At 36.0% G+C, this 20984-nt stretch overlaps 1 protein-coding gene across 1 annotated transcript; it reads left to right on the top strand.

The window, feature by feature from the left end:
• Nucleotides 1–583: 583 nt before the first annotated feature.
• On the top strand, nt 584–20710 carry LOC145769452 (uncharacterized). Its single transcript, XM_082581096.1, has 12 exons — nt 584–706; nt 5501–5590; nt 6084–6243; nt 12353–12525; nt 12931–13135; nt 13598–13818; nt 14479–14659; nt 15257–15430; nt 15796–15958; nt 16154–16401; nt 17152–17197; nt 17689–20710. The coding sequence occupies exons 1-12, from the start codon at nt 629–631 to the stop codon at nt 17744–17746; spliced, it is 1797 nt and encodes a 598-aa protein (XP_082437222.1). The 5' UTR covers nt 584–628; the 3' UTR covers nt 17747–20710.
• Nucleotides 20711–20984: the final 274 nt, after the last annotated feature.

Genomic DNA, 20984 nt, shown 5'->3' with positions numbered 1-20984 from the left:
TAAAAAAGTTACCTCTCTACCCAAATTGTGTTTAAGATGTTGTCTTTACATTTCACTTCAACGCTGCTTTTCATTTCACCCTTCCCTTGGCAAGCAAAATACAGATACTTATGTCCCCTGTTTTATTTTGTGTCACAAACAAGGCATCAGCGTCCTAATCATAATGTATTTTCATTTGAAGACATTACCAAATTGAATTACTTAAACTTTGACAAGAAATAAAATGGAATATTTTCACTGACAACCTTTTTCGAAACAAAAACACAAGCGCATATTGAAGCACATATGTTCGTTCATGTCTCGAAACAAACACCCATTCAAACCAGGAGTGTCAAGATATCCCTGATTCAAACATTTAGGCCTACTCTTTGTCATTTTTCTCAGCACAACCCTGAAGTCACACCATCACTTGTGAGTCATGCCATCAGGGAATCTAGAGCGTAACTTGTGCGTGTGCTTCTAGATATCCCAACATGATATAAGCTTCTAAATATTTTGTGTAATGGGCAATGGCCTATTATTACGTTTTTAGGGACATGGAAGCCAGGAGTATGGCACCATAGCAGAGACACTTCGATTTGTTCGGGAAAACTTGAATCGTGATGACTACCTGGTTAAGAAGCTTGAAATGGGAATTCAGTCAACATGCAGAAGAATGCTTGAAGTAGAGCAGCGAGATCTTCGAGAGAGTTTTTCTGACAATCAGGTAATATCATTGATACTGCAAACAAAGGGTTGGTTTTGCTAATTTGAAGCTAATAGGTTATTCAGTTAAGTGACCAATTGACGAAAAAACGGCAAGATCACTGAACGACGGTTCAGCTCTTGGGGTGTGAGCTTGAGCAACACATTCTAAGAATCGGTCACCATTTGGCGGCAAATAGTGGATAACTTGTGGCAACTTTGCCGTCGATTTTAATGACCGAGCCAGCGTCAGTGGATCAAAGCCTCTACAAGTATGCGAAACTGCCAGAATTAAGCTTCTGAAGACACTTTTTCAGTATAAGAAAAAAAGATTGCTGTAATCAATCAATTTCAATTAAGAGATCGGAGGCTACTGAACGGCATTAATGTTCATTAAATGATGGTTCCTTTTTAGTTTTTATTTTATTTTTTATTTGCACAATTGTTTCTAAACTTTTGTGAGAAATAAAATTAAGATTTCCTATTGTAAATTATGCATATCGCCAATCACATACAGTACAACAACTGTAAGGCAGCTTCTAAACGTGTTTAACCTTCGAAGTGTCATTATCCAACAGAGGGCGCTCATCCAACGCACGGTTTCAGTCTTTTGTTGTTAAAAAGTCAAAAAACGACGTAAGTTTGAAGTTCAACAAGTAGGGTAGGCTACCAGGTTAGATTACTGGGCTATTTTTTCATTGTTTTAACTTGGAGAAAAAAACTCTGCTTAAGTAGATGGACCATTTGCATAAATATTCAATTGGAACAATTTTTTGGAAAAAGGAAGAACGTGTCACGGTTCTTTCTATCTCTTACCAGGAAAGAGACTTGGAAAGATCGATCACGTAGTTTATTGGGATATTAGACGTAAAATAGTTAAATAAATGGTCCAATAGTTCTATTTGTCAGATGATAAATGAAAATTCTTGAAGGACTTTAACGAATGGTTCAGCACTTCCCACAAATAATTAATCAAAGTAACTGTGAACAACAATAGATTCCAACACCTGTAACTGTTATAATCCACTTCAACGTACTTCACTCACAACTTCTCATACAACTCTAAAATCTCGATCACAACCAGTGGCGGCTCGTGGTATTTATAGCAGGGGGTGCTGCAACCGGAGGTAGCCTATACGTGAAAGAGCGAGCGCCAAAGGCGCGATGCCAAGGGGTCTAGGGACATGACCCCCATAAATTTTACCTTATTTTAGTGGTATTTCATGAATTCTGAGGCTATTTGAGCAATTAATTTCCTGATGTTCATCAAGTTTAAATAGGCTGTTTTAGCATGTGACCTTTGGCCTTAACTTATTATCGTAAGTTAACAATGAACCTAGGTTACATTTAATTTATAAAAAAGCAACCAGGTTTGGTAACCACAAAAATTTATTGGTAGAGCTTTTCTTAAATTTAATTTAACAACACTAATGCAAACTTAGTCTAAGCTTTATCTTTTTGTGAAGAAAGCAAAGCACATTAGTCTAACCATGTAACGGCATCAGTCGCAGCCACCTAATATCGTGTTTGAAAACAACAGTATTTGCAACAGTAGCTAGCCTGACCACGTGACCAGCAACTGCAAAATTTGCAGTTCGAAATTGTGGGATTTGAAGCAACCTGAGCCAAAATATGACGTCACAATTTCTCTTTGTTCTTCTTTTATAAGATCGCAACTGCAGGGCTTGCAGTTCAGAGCTGCCAAATACAAAACTTAAAAAATCATCATATTTTTTAAAACCCAGAAATTATGAAACTTCTAGTCGGTAGGATCTATAGAGAACACGAGAAAAAACGTGAAATTAATAAAAAAAATAAAATACTGAAATGTGCAGGGGGTGCTGCAGTTTTGCAGTTTCTATGGACGAGCCGCCACTGATCACAACTTCTAATAGCACCAACTCTCATCTACTCGTATTCAATAATTTCAACTTCAATTCATTATTCTATTCTCAATCTCAATAATTTATTACGCAAATTACGCCACTATTTATAGCCGAATTGTTTTGATCAGTAACTTTGAGAAGGTGCGATATTGTTACGTCATAAGAACACATTGTTCTTGTCAAGTTTTACTATCCGTAAACATCTTTGTGATGTCCTAACAATCTACTCTCTGACAAATTGCTCAATTAACTCCGGGAGCCTTCCAGTATGCAAATTCTTCTAGAAGTACATTACATAAGAAGGATTTCGCAATCAAAGGGCACTATAGGATAGTATACTATAGAATAGTAACCAATAACAATATCTCGTAAAAATTATGCAATTAAAACAGTACGCTTAGTCAAAACACATAATGTAGTGGATACCGTTTGAGGTACTGTATACCTAGTGATTGTGACAAAACGTGTATTCCTACTTTATTAAATCTATTTTTTCACGTTTTTCGATGGATACCGTACACTACAATATTTTAAAGTTTCATTATCAAGGTCAAGATATTCATTTAAAAATATCATTATTAACAAAGCTTTAAGCCTCTATAGATAACCCTTCCTCAAAGTAAGGGACCGCTTCGGCACACTCGAGTTATTCGAAATAAAAACAATGTTTGGCCTTCGATGAAAGATATTCTGTGTTTTGAATTTGCGACGGTTGAGAAAGAATTGTTGGAACAATAAAGATTGTGATTCTTGTAACAATACCAAGTAATAGAAATAAATTTTACAATTCTTGTGAAAATTCAGGTAGTTTTATCAACTTGTTGCAATATTTTTCGAACCATCTTTGTACAATCGGTTTTCAACTGCTGCAGATACATGTTTGATCAAGCTTTTTGCGACAGCATGTGAATGAATGAATTAAATGAGCCAAACAAATGTATTTGATGAGTTGAGGTAAAAAATATTTACAAAGACCGGTTTCGTTTGCAATTTTAGCCTTAAACATGGACTGTGGTAATATTTAGATCAAAAACATTTTGCTTACGATACGATGAAGAAGGTTTGCAAAAGCTGAAGTATAGAAGGCTAGAGTAGTTAGAAATTTTAAATCAATTATATGATCGCCTTACGTTGCAGACAATACTTAATTACTTAATTTAACATGTGTAGTTTTCAACTCCAAACATTGGATGTCTTACTATAAAAGACTATGTTGTATTACGTTGGTTCAACATACATAGACACCGAACATCAAAAGGCTGATTTCTGATTCAGATGATAAACAAAGTTGAGATATTTCGTTAGTAGTAGAAGCCAGAAAGGAATTGTTAAAATTAATTAAAACGACGGTTATTTTTCTTTGTCATATAATACTATTTTCCAATTGTAGAGTGAGACGAGGCCTGAACGAGGCCTTCTACATTTAGGGTTTTCGAATCACCCGCCTGAAATTTCAGTCAAGGGCTCTCGACACCAGCCACTTTCACCGCCGGCAACGTCATTGATTTTATAAAGAGGACCGTGCTATTAACACTAGGACTTACTTCTGTTTTTACAAGAAGTATTGATTATAGTGACAGGGCATGCGAATCTCAGCTGACAAGCTTTAGCAGCAGCAAAATACTGCTGATGTCTTCTTGCAAGCAAAAAAGATACAGTGGAAGGGATGAAAGTCTAGAGATTGCACTTCAAAAGGAATCAATACATGTAATTTTAAATTGCGGAAAAAGTCAGTGTCAGTGAAAGGGAAACATTGATTTGTGAATTAAAAATTCCGCATGGAGTTGGTACATATAAAAAGTTTAGACTTTGATTTCATTTTTAGAACATGTCTAGGGATATAAGAGTTGAAAATGGGCGTCCCACAAAAGTGCGGGCTTTAGAAGAGGTTGTAAATTTACTGAAGAAACACGTACAACAGCGGGAAGTCGAGATAAACGGACTTGGTGGGCAGTTGCGACATTCAAATGAAAAAATCTTACTTTTGGAAAAGAAACTGAAAGAGAAACAACAAGTAAGGCTTCATTAGTTAAGACAGCTAAAAGTTCGAAAGCAGTCTTGATTGACCGTGGATTCATTCACCAGCTCAATGGCTTAGTTGTTATCGCCTTCGGCTCTGGTGCTGGTAGATCTGAGATCGATTCTAGGTAGGGTCATAAACCGACCTAGAATCGGGTCATAGACCGACCTAAACTGCACCGACTGTGTTCTTTCTTGCATAACGCAGTAAGGATAAGTTGGTTAATAATGTAATGACATTCTAAATATGATACAAAATGTAAAAATGAACCCAATCTCTAAAAGGCCTTTGCAATTGTAGACCGACAATATACTATTATCATTATGAATGGATTCATTCCTTCACAAAAGGCATAACCGATGCCGACTTTGTATTGAGAAGGTCCCCACATTAGAATCAATGATTTTGGCATGCCGTTGAGTATTTGCCGAATTACAACCACGTGCTCTGGAGTGGTGTCGAACCGACATCCTTGTCGAGCAGATCTTCAGTCTCACCACTCGGCTGCACAGTCGACAATCTCTTCTCATTTTGTGGAAATTATTAAAAAGCTGCACAAAGTTATTTGTATCACGTTGACATCAATGCCAGGTTATAGATTTTATAGGCCTAAAGTTTAAATCACTTGGGTCTATTTTAAGTGCGTAAAAATTTCTAGTACCTATTTTGGTTTGCAATGGGGGTATTAAACTTCTTTCAACTAAACTTTTAGCAAGTTATTCGGCTGATATTGTATGAATGGCCACCAGATTTGTTAATAGGTTTAAGTTTCATTCCGTTCATTGGTTTCTATCTCAGTTATGGTTGGCTGAAATTTTGTGGATCTAAAACTTTAGCTTTTTCAGCTTTATGGATAATCCGACACTGGTTGGTATACAGTAATTGTTATACAAAGTCACTTCATGTTTAGGATGAGCACTGGATGAAAGGACTTCGACAAGATAAGGAGAACACACTGAAGAAGCTGCAGATCATGCAGGCGGAACGAGATGAGTTAAAAGTATAAAAACCTACTGTTGTTATTGGAAATGGATCAATTTTGATAATAGAGAGCTTTTTTCAGATTATGCTCTGTGTCATTTGTTGTGTTCTTGTGGCAAATGGACTTTTGCTCATAGCGCCATGTAGTAAAGGTAGTCAATCCCAATCGTCGTTTTTGCGTTGATTTAATGTGGCTTTACCATTGATTCACTTGTCCTTTTTTGTTGATTTAACGTCAGCAAATGCTAAATCTATGTAAAAAGACGATTTATTTTATCTTGCTTGGATCTCTTAATCTAAATTGTTAAAAATAAGACGTTTCAATCAAGCAATACTTTGAGGACTAATGTACAGGTATAGCCCACCCTTTGTGAAAGTACTTACTTGTTGTGATGTTATTATACAGTCAAATTAAAAATGTCAGTAAGCAAAACTTAGCTGAGTTTGTTGCTGTCCTGTTCAAATCAGTCTTTTATTAGTTTTGTTTTGTTTATCAAACATCACTTTTTCAGAAACGAATATGTTCAAATCAAAGACAAAAAGAAGATGCTCAAAAAGCATCAAGAAAGGCTCATAGAGATCTTGATTTGGAAAAAGAAAATTATCCAACGTATTCGTGCAACGGGATACGTGACTATAGCGTACCAAGGAACCACAAAAGCGTTCGACACAGTAAGCCCCCTTTTATTCTGTGTATCTTCAATTCTTCAATTTGTTGGTTTTTTCTATCTTGCGTGAACACAGCTAACATTAGAATAATCTAAAGAAACGTCAAGAATGGCTCAGTTGCGAAGACCCTATTCCAGCATTTTCTAACGTGTGGTCCATAGCACGAGTAAGCTTAGTTTTCAGCTATTCACTAAGTTTGATGAGCTGTTTTTTTATACTAGCTTATCAATTCCAGTACGCAAAAGAAGTTGAGAAATATTAAGCAAACAAAGTGTCGAAGCCCATGGTTAGTAAATGCAAGCAGTGTGTTTGAAAAAGGCATGCCATACCAATACCACGACCTTTGCCATACTTCCAACATGTTTGCTTTTTGGTCAATGGCAGAAAAAACTACGCAGAAAAAAAACTTTGCTTTAGACTTATTTTAATTATCGCTTTTTTCGTACAAAAATGACATTTGCACAGATAGACTACATGTTAGCCTGATGGCCTGATTCATTTTAATTTATCTTAGCATATAGATTGCAGAGTGTTTGTACAATGTACATTGTACATGCTATATGTGTACAAAAGCTTGTAGCCCAGTGGGATGCGGTTCTTGAAGTAGGCTACAGTAGATGCACCTTCGGTTTATCCCGAAAGTGTTTTTAACAATATTGCTCAGTTCAAATTCGAAATTACACAATGGCATAATCCAATTTTCGACCATACGTGTGTGTGTTCAAGATAATATGTCTGTGAATATTCTAAACACAGCCTTTTGTATTGCTTGACTTTACATATTTTTAAAAATGTCCTTGAATCAACGAAATCCATATGCTTTTGTACTCGAATTAAATTTGGGTATTTTGTTTCCTGGTTTTGGCATTGTAGCCAGTGCGTTTGGCTTATCAGTTAATGTTTAAAGTTATTTTTAACTTTTCCGATCTCGTTTTTTTTTCTGCAACTGCAATAGAATTCTACATTGTTGGATGTTAAAGCAACCGCATAAAACGTAAAAAAAACTTAAAAAAAACTTTCTCAGCATCATCTACGATTACATTTTGTTTGAAAAGATTTAGGCAACACAAAAAGCGGCAGCCCTGAAGTTATTTTGTGTGGAAACAAAGCCTATTGTGACGTTACAAAGAGGCTGGTCGCTGCCGGCAACAACTCACAAAAGTGGTTGAAGAAATAGTAAAGCTATTCTTAAATCAAAATATCTAACAATGAAATGAACAAAGAAAGCTTAGGAATTGGATTTCAAGCGTCAACTTTCTCGCCTGGCCAGATCGCAAGTTTTAAAATTATACCACTGTCATAACAACTATGCAGAAAGACAGGACTGAGAAGAAAATTTAAAAAAAATATTTTTTTCTTAATTAGATTGATCAAGACTTTATAAATGAAACTGAACACTGAGGTAGTAGGCTCCTATTGAGTGAAGTTAAGTTTTTGTGGTCTAGTTTTATTATTGATGATATCACATGCATTAAGTATAAACACACAGTAATTTGACAAAAGGTATTTCTCTGCCAAGGTACAGTTAGTTGTGGGAATAGGTTTTTTACTTTATGGTAGCGGTGTTGATAAAAGTGCAACACGCAAGATATCGAAAAACCCATACCACTACTATCAGGTAAGCTATATATTTCATAAAACCGCTTTGCATGTAATGCTATGCTAAATTTGTTGCGTTTCCGTAAGATGGTAAATCAATATGATTTTCACTTGAACAACTTTGAACAATGGTGGAATATCCAGTAAATAATAAAAATTCTGTGGTTCGTTTGAAACATCTCTAACTGCCAATATCATCAATTTAACGTTTTGTAGATGCAAAATTTAATGGTTTTACAAAGTTTGAAAATACAGTTTTGCGAGCATTGCGTGATTTGCACCACACATAAAGCTTCTGTCGATCTTTTGTCGCTTGTAGCTTCGTCTTGGGAGGGTTTCTCTTTCTGAGAAACGCTGCGTAAATCAACTTAGTTGTGTAGTGCAGTATTCTAGTCAAAACAGCTTGTATAAAATGAAACTTGAAAAGAGTCGCACTGTTGCTTGTTGGTGCAAAACTAATAATGGTGAAGTTGTTAGACTTTGATAGATTTGTCTTTTGCAGAAGACATTAAATTTTTATTCAAGTACTGCTGTAGCATACGATTGATGTATTTTCATTATGAAAACTAATGCAAGCTAGAAAGCATGGCATCAAGAGTTCAATGATTTAGTACAGTTAAGGTAGATTTAAAACACGCTACAAACACAGTAAACCAAAGATACAGATCCTACAAGCAGCACGTTGTTAAGCATTGTCGCATAGTTTACCATAAGGATCAAGATGAACTAGGTCATTTTTTCAAGTTAAATTTAAAATTAATTTTACTCTTTGAGGAGTATGTTGTGCTACAAGTTTACTATTATTATCTTGCACATAGAGCAGACCGAGTGTTTTGTTTACCACTTGTAATGGTGACCAGCAGGTCTATTTTCTTTTACACTTTCAGGCGGCATATAACTTGCGAAGTTTTGTGCCGCTTTGTAAAGAATTGTTTGTTGAACAAGCTGTTTTAGATGTCAGGCTATAGAACAAGGGATTGCTTGTTGAATTACATGTGTTTGTGGAACTTAAATCATTCTGTAACGTTATCCGCTGTTCCCAGTGAAAGGCTTAGAAGAGTTCTTGCTTTTCTGTTGTTTCTGTTTATGTTAATATCATTCAATAAGAATGGGCGGTGAAAAGTGGTTTTTCGTTGTTTAAGGTGAAAGCAATTTTTGTTGTAACTTTTAAGGTGAGTCTTCCTAACTATTGACGAAAATTTGAGGAAAAAGAAATAGTGTAAAAACTGAAAATGTGTCTGTTTTATGCCAAAAGTCTGAGTAGTTGTACAATGTACATTCTGAACTGTTTTTTTTTTTAACAAGATTTTAATTTGACAAGAAATTGATAATAGATTGGTGGCATATATTACAAAAATTCAGTTAAAATCCTTTTTTTCAAGACGCCTTTCAATCGTTCATCGCTTTGTGAAAAAGTTGTGAATCTATTGATTTTGAATTCGCCGCGTCCATAAAACATGTAACCTCACAACAATTCGAACTTAGAGATCTTTCACTGTCTCCACTGAGCATGAATGCTAGTGAAATTAGTTGGCGTCCCAGCCGAAGTTCAGAAATTCATAAGTTGTTGACATATGAATTGACGGTTGGAAATATCGTTTGTTGTCTCTGCATGTTCAGACATGTTTAGTATAACCGGCAAACTTCTGTTCGATTAATAACCTTCTGGCCATCATTGCACGATTTTATCTCGTATTTTCACTGAAAAAACAAAACGAAGGTAAAAATGTTCCCAGAAACGTGAAATAATTCGTTTTTATAACTCAACGTCAGAAGACTTGGAAAAACAAAACAAACAAACTTAAAGTTTCAACTACTGTTTCCACATTTGCTGAAACATATCTACTGCTTTACATTGGCTTGCAATGTGTAAATGCAGATTGCATAGCCAGCGATAGTATTTATTTTATCAAAATTAGACTGAAACCTACTTCTTGTTGTTTCCTTGCGTCTAAAATCTAATCTTGATCAAAATAAACTGCAATGCGATTCCTTCTGGCTTGATAGAAACTTTCCTGTTTCGTTGTTGTTCAAACTTTGTTGTACCAAACGATGTGCATCCATCATGGTTTGTTGATTTTGCGTCATGAAACATAGAAACAGCATAAAAAAATTTGGCTTATTGGCAAATTTCTGGGCAATCAAAAGCAAACAATGAAATGAGAAAGCAGCTCGAACCATAAAAGCTGCTGGTTTTGAGATGAACGATAAATCCTTTTAACCGTTTGGGATACACTGTACGACGTGATTCTAATTGTTCAAACATTCCCAGACAGCAAAATCCTTCATTTTTACATTGATTCAACGTTGAATCAATGTAAAAATGAAGGATTTTTCTGTTTAGGTTTCAACAAGTTTTGCCACAACTTCTGTAGTTTGCTTGCTATTCTTTGGTTTCTAACAGTAAGCCCAATATGGTAAAATGTTTCAAGGTTAGATATCCAGAAGAAAACAAAACGCATTGGTACCAAAATACTGTCTCACAAATATGATTTCGATACCTCAGTAATTTTTTCTTAATTTCCAAGTGTGATTTGAAGCAGGCGTTCGTACACTTTCCAATAAAGTTAAGTCGCAAGCAATAACGTATGGTTTGGTTTATAAGACTGTTTTTTTTTTTCATTGATTGACAGTTTATTATGGAAGAGAAGTAATGAGAAATTCTAGTTTTGGTCTTGTACCTTGTTAGAGCCCACATACCGAGGACTGCCTCGTTGGTTTAAAAGTTTTGGTGAAAACTTTTCCTTCCTGCTGGGATTTATGGCTCGCATCATCAACCAGTAGAGTTAATCATTGACGAAAACATCACTCCATTTTTAATTCACCAGATCAGTTGATGCACAATTTTCAAATTCGTAAATAGATAAATCCCTGGTTTAGGCATAGAGATGAATTGTATTTTATCCAAAAAGTAGATTATAAAGCTTACGTTTAGCAAGAACAACAGCTGCGTAGTTTTGCGAGTTTGTAGTGTAGTGAACTGTTGTTTGCTTGACATTTGAAAAAGTGAAAAGTTTTGTACTAGAAACGTGTTGGATATTTCTTTTAGAAAAGACTTAAGACTTGACAAATTCTATTATCAGCAAAATGCCTGTATGATGTAATTAGTTTCAGCTTTTTTCATGTAATAAGTGGAGCTTGATGGTTCGCTATACCACTAACTAAAAACACTAGCAGCAAGGTTTACTACCTATTTTTGGTTAAATTGAGTGAGGTTTGTATCAAGAGGTAACGTTAATTTGCACCAGCATTTTACTCTCTGTTGCTTGTGCGATGGACTCGATGAATGGAAGTAGTTTTAGTGGATTTGGTAAGTCGTGAGTTTAATGTACGCAATCAGCCTATCCTAAATATTTAAAAAGGGGCATACAACTAAAGATGCTTAAACTGATCAAAAGATTTGGTGCAAAGTAAAGAAAACAAACTGAGGCTATGTGATTTGCAGTCAATGGTTTCACAAGCCACTCCTTAAGTGAAAAATGACATGCATTTTAGGAAAACCTGGGGAGGAAATTGTCTCTGTGATCTCGGTCATTCACTTGAAGTAGGGTACAATATTATTAGAAACTTGTTGTTCGTCCATTCAACCTTTTGTGCAAAGTAGCAGAACCCCGCTTTTTGAAGCGAACCGTTACAAGAATTTCACTCAGTTTAAACAACTGTAGTGTTTTGTGATGACGCAATAGAATGGACGTTTAATGTATAGATAGTTTTTAATTTGCTGTGAAAATGAAGATTAGTTCAAATTGCATTTAGTCAGTCATTCTCAATATTTATAGTCCCAGACCCTTTGCAAAGAATTACATCTAGCCCCATGGCCCCTAAATTTCAAATGGCGTACGGTGACCATTTTTGGGGGTTTTTATAAGAGATTTATAAGCAAGATTCTAAGCAAAAAGTTTTCAAAATTAATTTTAAATTCATTAACTTTATCGGTTAAATTTTGTTCACTTTCCTAAGTTCAGTGCACTTCAAATTAAAGGTAATACATTGTAGGCCTACGCTTCATTTAAATCCAATTTATTTTTCAATGCATCTCAATTCCCAACTCTACAGAAGAAAAAACATTTCAAGACGTTTTTTCATTAGTTGGTAGAATCGTGGCATGCTTGAGTTGTTGGTGATGTAGGATCTGGTCACGTTAATATGGTAATGTGAAGGGGTGCAAGTATAGGGGCGTAGCCAGCACAAAATTTCAGGGGAGGGCAAATGCCCATGTAAGTGAGTCCAACAACGAGTCGCCAAAAGCAAATTATCCTGTGGAGAGTCTGGGGGTTTCCCCAGAAACTTTTGAGAAAAAAAATGCTTTAAAATTGGCCCTTCAGAGAATACTTTCAGCCTAAATCAACAGTAAAACACTATCAAATAATGCTGTAACAAAAGGTGAAATGTTTATTTGAATTATTTTTTAAGGGGGGGCAATTTCCCCTTTTGCCCCCTGACTAATCCCTTGGCTACAAGTTAAGTTTCTTTATAAGTTCTCACTTGCTTTTTTTTCAATTTGTTTTTCCAGACGACGCGGACGAGAAAGCCGATGACTTGGAGTATTTAAACCAATCTTCCTCCAGCGATCAGGATAAGAGAGAAGATCGACAATCTTTTAAAAGAGAGAATTGTTCGTCACAGTTCAACAACGACCAATCAGTGCTTAATCTCAAAAGTGACAACACCATCATGCGAGAAAAAGTAGGTTTTTACTAAAACAATTTTAGCTGCCTGGTGTTAGGCTACTTGCAAAACGGGGAAATTCTTTTTTCAAGAAGTATTTTCTTGTGAAGCGGCGGTCGAATACCTTGTGGCAAGAATACGGTGCGATACTGATGAGCCCAGCCTCATGGGCGAAACACGTGTCTATAGCTGTCAATTCTTGCTACGAATCGGCTGCCGAGAAACAAGTATTTTCTTCCTACAGAAAGCACAAAAAATTGAATTTCAACACGAAAGTTTTGGGTTAGCTGAGTTTCTTGCAACAGATTTTCAAAGTGAAAAGCTATATTTTCCAGATAGCCTATGGCCTTAGTAGTTAATCGTTTCAAGATGTAGCCCACGTGACTCGGATAGTGCATATGTTTACGTTTATTTCATGTTCAGTTGGACCGTATGAACGAGATTTCCGCCGAAAATCTTGTCCTTCAATCCGACGCCGCAGACTATCAGGTGGAGTTAGCCGAGCTCCGCGAAGAAGCAAAGGAGTTACGGACGCGATGCTATGAGCTGAATGAAGAGAACCGGCAATGCAAGGCAGAAATTCGAGACCTCCGTAGATACATTGAACTGCTGAAGTCAAATAAAACTGGCGGTAAGATATGTGCATTTAACTTTTCCTGTGCAAATCGAGGTATTATAAGGTGACATGTTTAGATTCATATGGTACTCTAAGACCATATATGGTACATATTTTCTTCTTTCTGTGTAAACCAAAAAGTCGTATTTTAATACACAATAATTGATACAGAGAGCTTTGCAATTTCCGACTAAAAAAAATCATATCTCAGACACCACTGCTAGTTTTATTCTAGTGATAGACAGAAGAAATGAGATACCACTCTATTTGCAATACAAACGAATGTATTTTCACACGTTTGTATTATATTCGTTTGTATTACAAGACATGTAACCTAGTCGTTCATATCAAGCATTGTTGTGTGTTTGACACCTGTCAGAACATTTTCATTTTCTTGATCACTCCATTAGCACTGTCCAATATCAAAGTTATATTATTCCGTACCATTCAAGAACTAAATTATGACTTTTACAGATTCAAGGCAAGATTTGCTAAATAAGATCGAATATTATCAAATGGAGCATGACCGCCTTTTGGATGAGGTTAGAAGATTAAAGCATCGGTTGGGAGAAGTTAGTCCTCGCAGTCCAAGAAGTCCACGATCAAGACCCATTTCTCCCCCACGCCCCAGAGCTGGTTCACCAAAGTCTTCATGCCATGCCAGTTACCCAGGCATTTCATCTCGCAACACCACAGTAAGCAACTTTGCAGATTCAGTTAAAACTGATATTTTTTCTTAACTTTTAATAATATTGTGAACGTGAATGTCTTTTAAGTGCCCTCTTCTCAAGTTGCAAGATTACTAATTCAAAGACCAAAAGACTCTTTTGGTCTTTGATCTCTAGAAATCAGCAGTAATGTGATGGGCATTTACCGTTACAACGTTTTAATACCATTGTAACTCATGTTGAAATGACGTTTGCTTTCCCAACAGTTGCTTTTGCCCCCGTAGATTTTTGTTTTCAGCCACGTCATTACAACAGGGGCGGTTAGAGCGATCCCTCACTGCCCTTAAACATAACATTTGTTACAGTGATGATTTTCTTTGTCGAGTGTGGCGACTATAACACGTTTGTAGATGTGTCGTTTTGTCGGTATTTTCCTATTTTTAAGTGTCCTTTTGTTGTCGATGCCCATCTTTTAGTGTGTTTATCTGGTTAGAAATAAAATCTTGTTGCCGTAGTACGATATGACATTGAAATTATCGCCACCCGCTATTAGCCGAAACCACTCCAGCCCCAATCTACTACTGTAAAATTATTGCAGTAAATGTTTATCAGTGCATTGATTTGTTAGATGTCATGCCCAATGCTCAACAGAAATTTAAAGGTTAAAACACGTTTTTGCAATTGTAGCAAAACGTGAGATTTTCACATTCTCTTGAGAGAGGGAGATCCCCCGTATCAGATGCGATGGCGGCGTCAACTGCGTCATCACACGCTGCTGTGAGACTAGTGAAAGATAGAAGCCTGTCTCCTGCGGCTGCACTGAACATCCGGGATCTTACCATGGATAGATACCACCAACATATGGACGGTAATTAATTCTAGAATTTGACTTTAGATTGAAGAATAAATCAGTCACTTCCAAGAATTCACTTTGGTCTCTTTCTAATTTTGACTTTACAATAACAGATTACAACAATTGAAAATTGGTAATCCTGCTGTAAAATTCTTTTGACTGCGTTTAAACTACGTAAAGTGACTTTTTTCGACAATAATTTGTCTAAAACCGAACCTGTGTTTAAATCAATACCCAACCAGCAAATCAACCACTTTTTACGTTGATTCAACGTCAAGTCAATGAAAAAAAATGACTGATTTTTTTACTGTGTAGTGTTGTCTTTCCAGATCTGCTTGCAAACAAAGCAGTTTTTGTTTTTTTGTATCCAGGCTTTGTGTCCAGTGATTGAAGATTTAAATTGAGTTAACGGGAAGACGAGAAAGCCGATCTTTTTCTCCACCTTTAGGCATACCTTTAAATGTCTTGCCAAAGACGCAGCCGCATGCTCTTGACCGGTGTCAAACCGGCGCAGTTTGAAACGTCGTACCAGAGCTCTCATCATTCGGCTATGCAACCTCCTTCAGAGTATCTCTTATTGTTCAAACGATTTCAAAGCTTTCACTGTTTCAGGACCGGATTCTCCCCGTTCCATGGATAGCGACAGCACCGAATTGCTGCTGAAACCGCAAACAAATGGTAATGGATATACGTCAATGCCAAGCACCATCGCCCAACTGCATAGTGACGACGATGATGATGATGTGGAACTGGACTTGCCTACTACTAGAAATGGAAAACTTTCAGGTTCATTGTTAAAACTTCTTGACAGATTGTATAGCTATTGTAAGATTGGAATTGACGGACAAGCTGTCTTTAAAGAAAATTCACTAACGTTTTAATGTGACTACTTTGCTTAAATATTGTTAATTCATGCCATCGTATATTTATTGCTTATGGACCAGGCGGGAATGATTTTAGGGGCCCGGAACTTTTTCTATGGGTCTAGGAAAGTTGAAACAAATCAGCAGATTTTTTGCTATTGTGCATTTTTAGAGGTGTTTTGTTTTTATGTATCGGGAAGGTTAACAACAACCCTGTTATGAGAAGATAGTGCAGTAGATATCGTTCTAACCATCTTCTGTCTTCATGTATCGCTTCTATCCTAACAGACTCAAATGGGTCAAACCATGGAAGACGACGTAGCCCCAGCAAAGACAGCATGGGTCGTTCATCTTGCCGAAGGTCTTGCAGTCCCACCAATCCTGGGGGATTTAGAAGCGTCAGCCCAAGAATGACGTCAACACAAAAACCTGTCCACGACACAGCCAGGGAGTGAGTAAAAGCAAATTTACTTTCCTTTTATGATCCTCGCTGTTGCAGATACAGTAGGTCATTTATTTCAATAAAAAGAAAGTAGTTACTGTTGGTTTGGATGTTATGTGTTCTTCTAAATGGCCTAATACATTATCTTGTCGTGTTCAATGTTGACTTGCTTAACTTGTAAATAATATTAACTAATTTTCACAGTCGCCTAAAATTTATTCACAACCAACATCACAAGAAATTTAAAAACGATTTCAGCCGATATCCAACCAAAATAAAGAGATCTCTTCCAAGAAGAGCGTTTGCTCCTCGGTCTCCAGCGGACCTGATGCTCGGATACAGCATCAAGTTCACTCGACCTGGAGGCCGACTAAGTCGGGGTACAGTCAAGTACATCGGTCATCTTCCAACAAGAGATGAGATTTTTATCGGTGTGGAACTGGATGGTTACGGTAAGAACAATAAAAGAAAAAAATCTCCAAATTTAATTCAACTTTAGAGAAATAAAACAGAGTAACCTTAGCCGGTTTAACATACTTTTTTACACACAAAAAATATAACATAATTAAAATAAACTCAATCGTTTTCGACACGTACGTGTGTCCTCAGCAGGAATTAAATCTGCAATATACATAAAATGAAAAATCGTAAGATAAATTTGACTTTGCACTACAGCTGTAACGACACTCACAAAAACGATTAATTATTAATTTGCTGTGCTGTTTACGTCATAATGGAACTCACCAGATTTTGTGATACACTGAAAATTACTGAATTTAAATTTTAAATAGATAGCGTTCGTAAACAAAACGGTTGGTCAATTAAATACGACGATGGTGTAAGAGAAATTGTTTGGCTATCGTGCGAGCATGTAGAGTAGATTATCCAGAAAATGATGTGACGAAATTGTTACGCTGGGCGGTAGATGGGTTAAACCAAAATGCCCCTAATAATCAAAATACCACCTTAAGCCGAGATAATCATACCTCCCCTGTAAGATTAAAACGCCCCCCCCCCCCCCGGGGGCAGTACCGTCCCCGTTGAGAACCACTGATTTAACTGATTGAATTTTAAAACTACACTCCTTCGTTCAATAGGTCTACATAAGTTACGGCCACAATTTAGGCTACACTAGTTTAATCGTGAACAAGTGATTTTTCTAGTAATGCGTGCTAACTTATAACATTCTTTTTTTTCAATAGATGGAAAGCACTCTGGAACATTCCAAGGAACAAAATACTTTACTTGGTGAGTTGATCATTGTAATTTGGATGCCTAGAACTGACACACCAGCTTCTAAAATAGAATCTAAGTTGAGGAATTGTTCTAATTTTTAAGCAACAAATATAAATTTGTTATGACAAACGCGTATTACACAAGGAATGGCTGTTTATGAGTGCTGCTTTTATGAATGCCATAAGACTGCTAAATATTTGTCGTTTATCAGACTTTGTTCGCAGTTTGTGGTAATGTAGGCTATTAGGTCTACGATGAGTTAATAAATGTTTAGATTATTTTTTAGGCTTAGAATGGTCCGAGAAAGTTTAAAAACATTAGTGAGTGAACTTTTTTTCAAATCCGGTTGCTTTTTGATAGCCTACTGCTGCACTTAAAAATCAAATTTTACGATTTCATTTAATAATTTCTCCTCATTGATTAAGCAAACAATAACCATAGGTCTTATTTCAAGTTAGAAAAAAGCGTTGTTTTATTTGCTGACATTTTCATTTTTATTCTAGCCCCACGAATAAAGGAATCTTCACACCGTTTAGTAAAGTGATCATGGCGTGGGAATGAAGTGCGAAAGAATTTCCTCATAAACCCGGAAATATGCAACAACATTAGTTGAATTGACATGCGCACATCTACCAACACCTTTGCACGCTCTTGCACCACCTAGCTACAGTATAAATGCTTAAAGACGTAAGCAAGACAAGTCTTGTCACCCGCTCACTTTCCTTGCAGAAGCATTTTAACAATTTTTGTCATGAAACAGTGATGTAACCGGAAATGAATTTCTAAATTTTCTTAAATTTAAAATCGAAAACTATTTTTGTCGGAAACTTTGCCTCCCCCTAATTCTTAACTTCTTGGGTAGTTGTCTGAAAAAGTAATGAACGATCGCAAAATATATGAAGTGTGATGATCTGTTAATTTGAAGTAGGTTACCACACGTTGTAAATATCCAAACATGCAGCGATACGTTTTCATTTAATAAAGTTGACAATTGATTAATGAAGCTAAATCTGGTAAATTACTTATGGGAACAATTCAATAATTGTGAGTCAACTTAAGTTAAATTGGTATAAAATTTAATTTTAGGGGGTAATTTTTGATTTTTTAAAGGAAAATGGCTTTAAGCCGACGTCCTTGTCATGAAGCTTGCGTATAAAAGGGTATGAGTTTAATAAGTGTGCACATGCGTTTCGAATATTGAGGGTATTTTTGTAACGGTGACTCACCTATCATGTCTTTTTCTTGTTTGCTACCTGCCCATCTAATTAAGCTCCACACGCTCGGATCAAGTTGCTTGGGTTATAAAAAGTTGATAATGTTCTGAAAATTGAAAACCTCTACTCGGTAGTGGTTAGTCAATAGGCTATATCTATAGTTTCCGTAATCTAACTTCAAAATGTTTCAATTACCAATCAAGCTAACAGCCAGTCATTCACAATTCTTCAAATGCCTTATTTTGCAAATACGTCACCAAAACGCGTCAACAGATTTATCAGCCTGCTTCATCTCTTTCATTTCGTTAACGTTTCATACCCCCAGCAGCAAAATTGGTCTTCTTACCTTGATTTAACATCTGCAGACGTTAAATCAACGTAAAGAAGAACAGCTTTGTTAACTGGGTTGTGTTTTGTACTGTTATGTTTTAGCTAGTTCTTTGCAGCCTATAAAGGTCCAGAAAAAAATGAAGACGTTCTTATTTTTACTTTTTGTAGTAGTCTAACATTTTATCAAGAGCTTTTGGCAAACTTAGCTTAGAGGGATATAATTCATAGTGGAATAGAGATTTGTAGATTGAGCAAGGCAATTCTTCACTCCACTGTGACACTTCGGTAGTTTCTAATTTGGTAAACATGATATATCGTCCGAGAATATTAATTCAACTATATAGAGAACTGTCTGACGTAACTATTCTGATTTAACACTAGGTGACAATAGACACTCTCTGTGGTCACATCTGCACCATTGTTTTGCTTTTTTCCCAACTAGACAGTGTCCTGAATACTGAAAAGCTCGGGTGTTCATCAGGATGATTATCGTTTGTAGCAGTAGTTGCAACGTTCATCTGGTGAAAGTAAAAGCAACAATAAAACAGGTTGATTTATTGCTTCACTGACGTTTCGCGCATCATGACAATGCGCATCCTCCGAGCGAATAACATACAAAATAAAATTTACAAAGTTATATACTGCAGTGCGCTTGAAGGCAAGAAAAAATGAAACGCACATTATTTTAAAGATTGGCCATTGTGTTTTATTTTTTCTTGTCTTCAACCGCACTGCAGCATATAACTTTGTAACTTTTATTTTGTACGTTAGGCTATTCTCTCTGAGGATGCGCAGTCATAGTGCGCGAAACGTCAGTAAAGCAATAAATCAAACTGTTTATTGTTGCTTTTACTTTCACCAGATGAACGTTGCAACTAGTGGTAGAAACAATAGAAAGTTTCCATCTTTAATAATAGCATTTGCATTACCGTATGAACATTTGACTCTTCTTTGCATTTAGTGATTCAACACCTCAGCAAATTCGACTTTATGTGTTTCGTTCCTTATTTAACGTTGCTAACGCAGATAAGGATTTGCAGTTTGCGCTGGATATTTAAGATCTTCTAGCAAGTTTTTTAACTTGTAGTCACGGAAGAACAGCTTAAAAGTACGTCACTGACGCCATGTCTAACCAGCCAGCAAATCAGGCGTTTTTCACCTTAGTTCCACGTCTGCAAACGTTGAATCAACGTAAAAAGCGGTTCATTTGCTGACTGGACGTCCTTGTGTATAATGAAAGCGAACATATCGCTAAGTATCCCTGCATTCACTGTATAATGCATGCATAACTTGTTTGCATGCAATAACTTGTTTTGTATACCTTGTCATCGTCACGATAACCTGTAATGCATCGAAAGTAGTAAGAGAAGCATGTTATGCTACCTGTTAAGGACTTTTAGAAGTTTTTTCTACAACTCGAAATATGTTCTTGTTCTTTTGTATTAGACTTTTACTGGTATCAGATTTATAACTTAAGGCGAAAATCTAAACAAAAATAATGTAATTTGATTTTTAGTTACTGGAATTTCATAGCCTCAAGGCAAGGCACTTTCATATTAGCCTAACGTTTAAAATGGGCATTTATTTTGAATACTTTATTTTTGTAAGTGATTGTCTTTCACATTTTAAAATATACTGTTATCATATTAATTTCTTGCATACTTCAAATTCGATCACAACTTTTACATTCTTGCTTATTCTATACTCGGAGAAGCATGCGTACTTGTAGCAGAGCAATGTATATAAGTTACAATTATTTTCTGTTTTTCCATTTTTTATAAGTTATAGGCTATGTACATTTAAATCAAAGATTTTTTTTATTTTATTATTTGAAACAATTGTGGTAATTGTTGACTTAGATCGTTAATTACTTATACAATATGTTTCATTTTGTAGTAATTTGAAAAGCATATTTTAGATATATTAATGTGAACCAGTTACTTTCGTCTGCTACAACGTTTCTGAAAATACAAAATTATTCAAAATACCTTTAAAATCTGATCTGATAGACTGGTATGTTATCGACATGATTGTGTCTGAGGGCAAAGAGAAATGATCAAACTTTGTTCCTCAAAAATGTAGCGAGGGTTGCGGGATATTTTGTAAGGCGACTTGTGTTATAGGATGTTGTCTAAAGTGCTCATATTATTTTGCGGTCATTTTAATTAACGTAATGTAGTTATGTAGATTTGCTTAGGGCTTTTAGTTGAGTTCGTTGTCCAAACGTTCGTGAATTCTGATTGCTGTCCTGGCGT

The sequence above is a fragment of the Aplidium turbinatum genome, chromosome 4 (assembly GCF_918807975.1).
Source record: "Aplidium turbinatum chromosome 4, kaAplTurb1.1, whole genome shotgun sequence".
Taxonomy (NCBI): Eukaryota; Metazoa; Chordata; class Ascidiacea; order Aplousobranchia; family Polyclinidae; genus Aplidium; species Aplidium turbinatum.
The sequence above is the reverse complement of the archived record's forward strand: the minus strand, read 5'-3'. Positions and strand labels throughout refer to the sequence as shown.

Bases quoted from the DNA above. Each gene is read 5' to 3' on its own strand.
- LOC145769452 (XM_082581096.1), top strand. From the start codon at position 629: ATGGGAATTCAGTCAACATGCAGAAGAATGCTTGAAGTAGAGCAGCGA. The intron at 5,591-6,083 runs GTATAAAAACCT...TCACTTTTTCAG, and splicing joins CGGAACGAGATGAGTTAAAA to AAACGAATATGTTCAAATCA. The intron at 15,431-15,795 runs GTTCATTGTTAA...CTATCCTAACAG, and splicing joins TAGAAATGGAAAACTTTCAG to ACTCAAATGGGTCAAACCAT.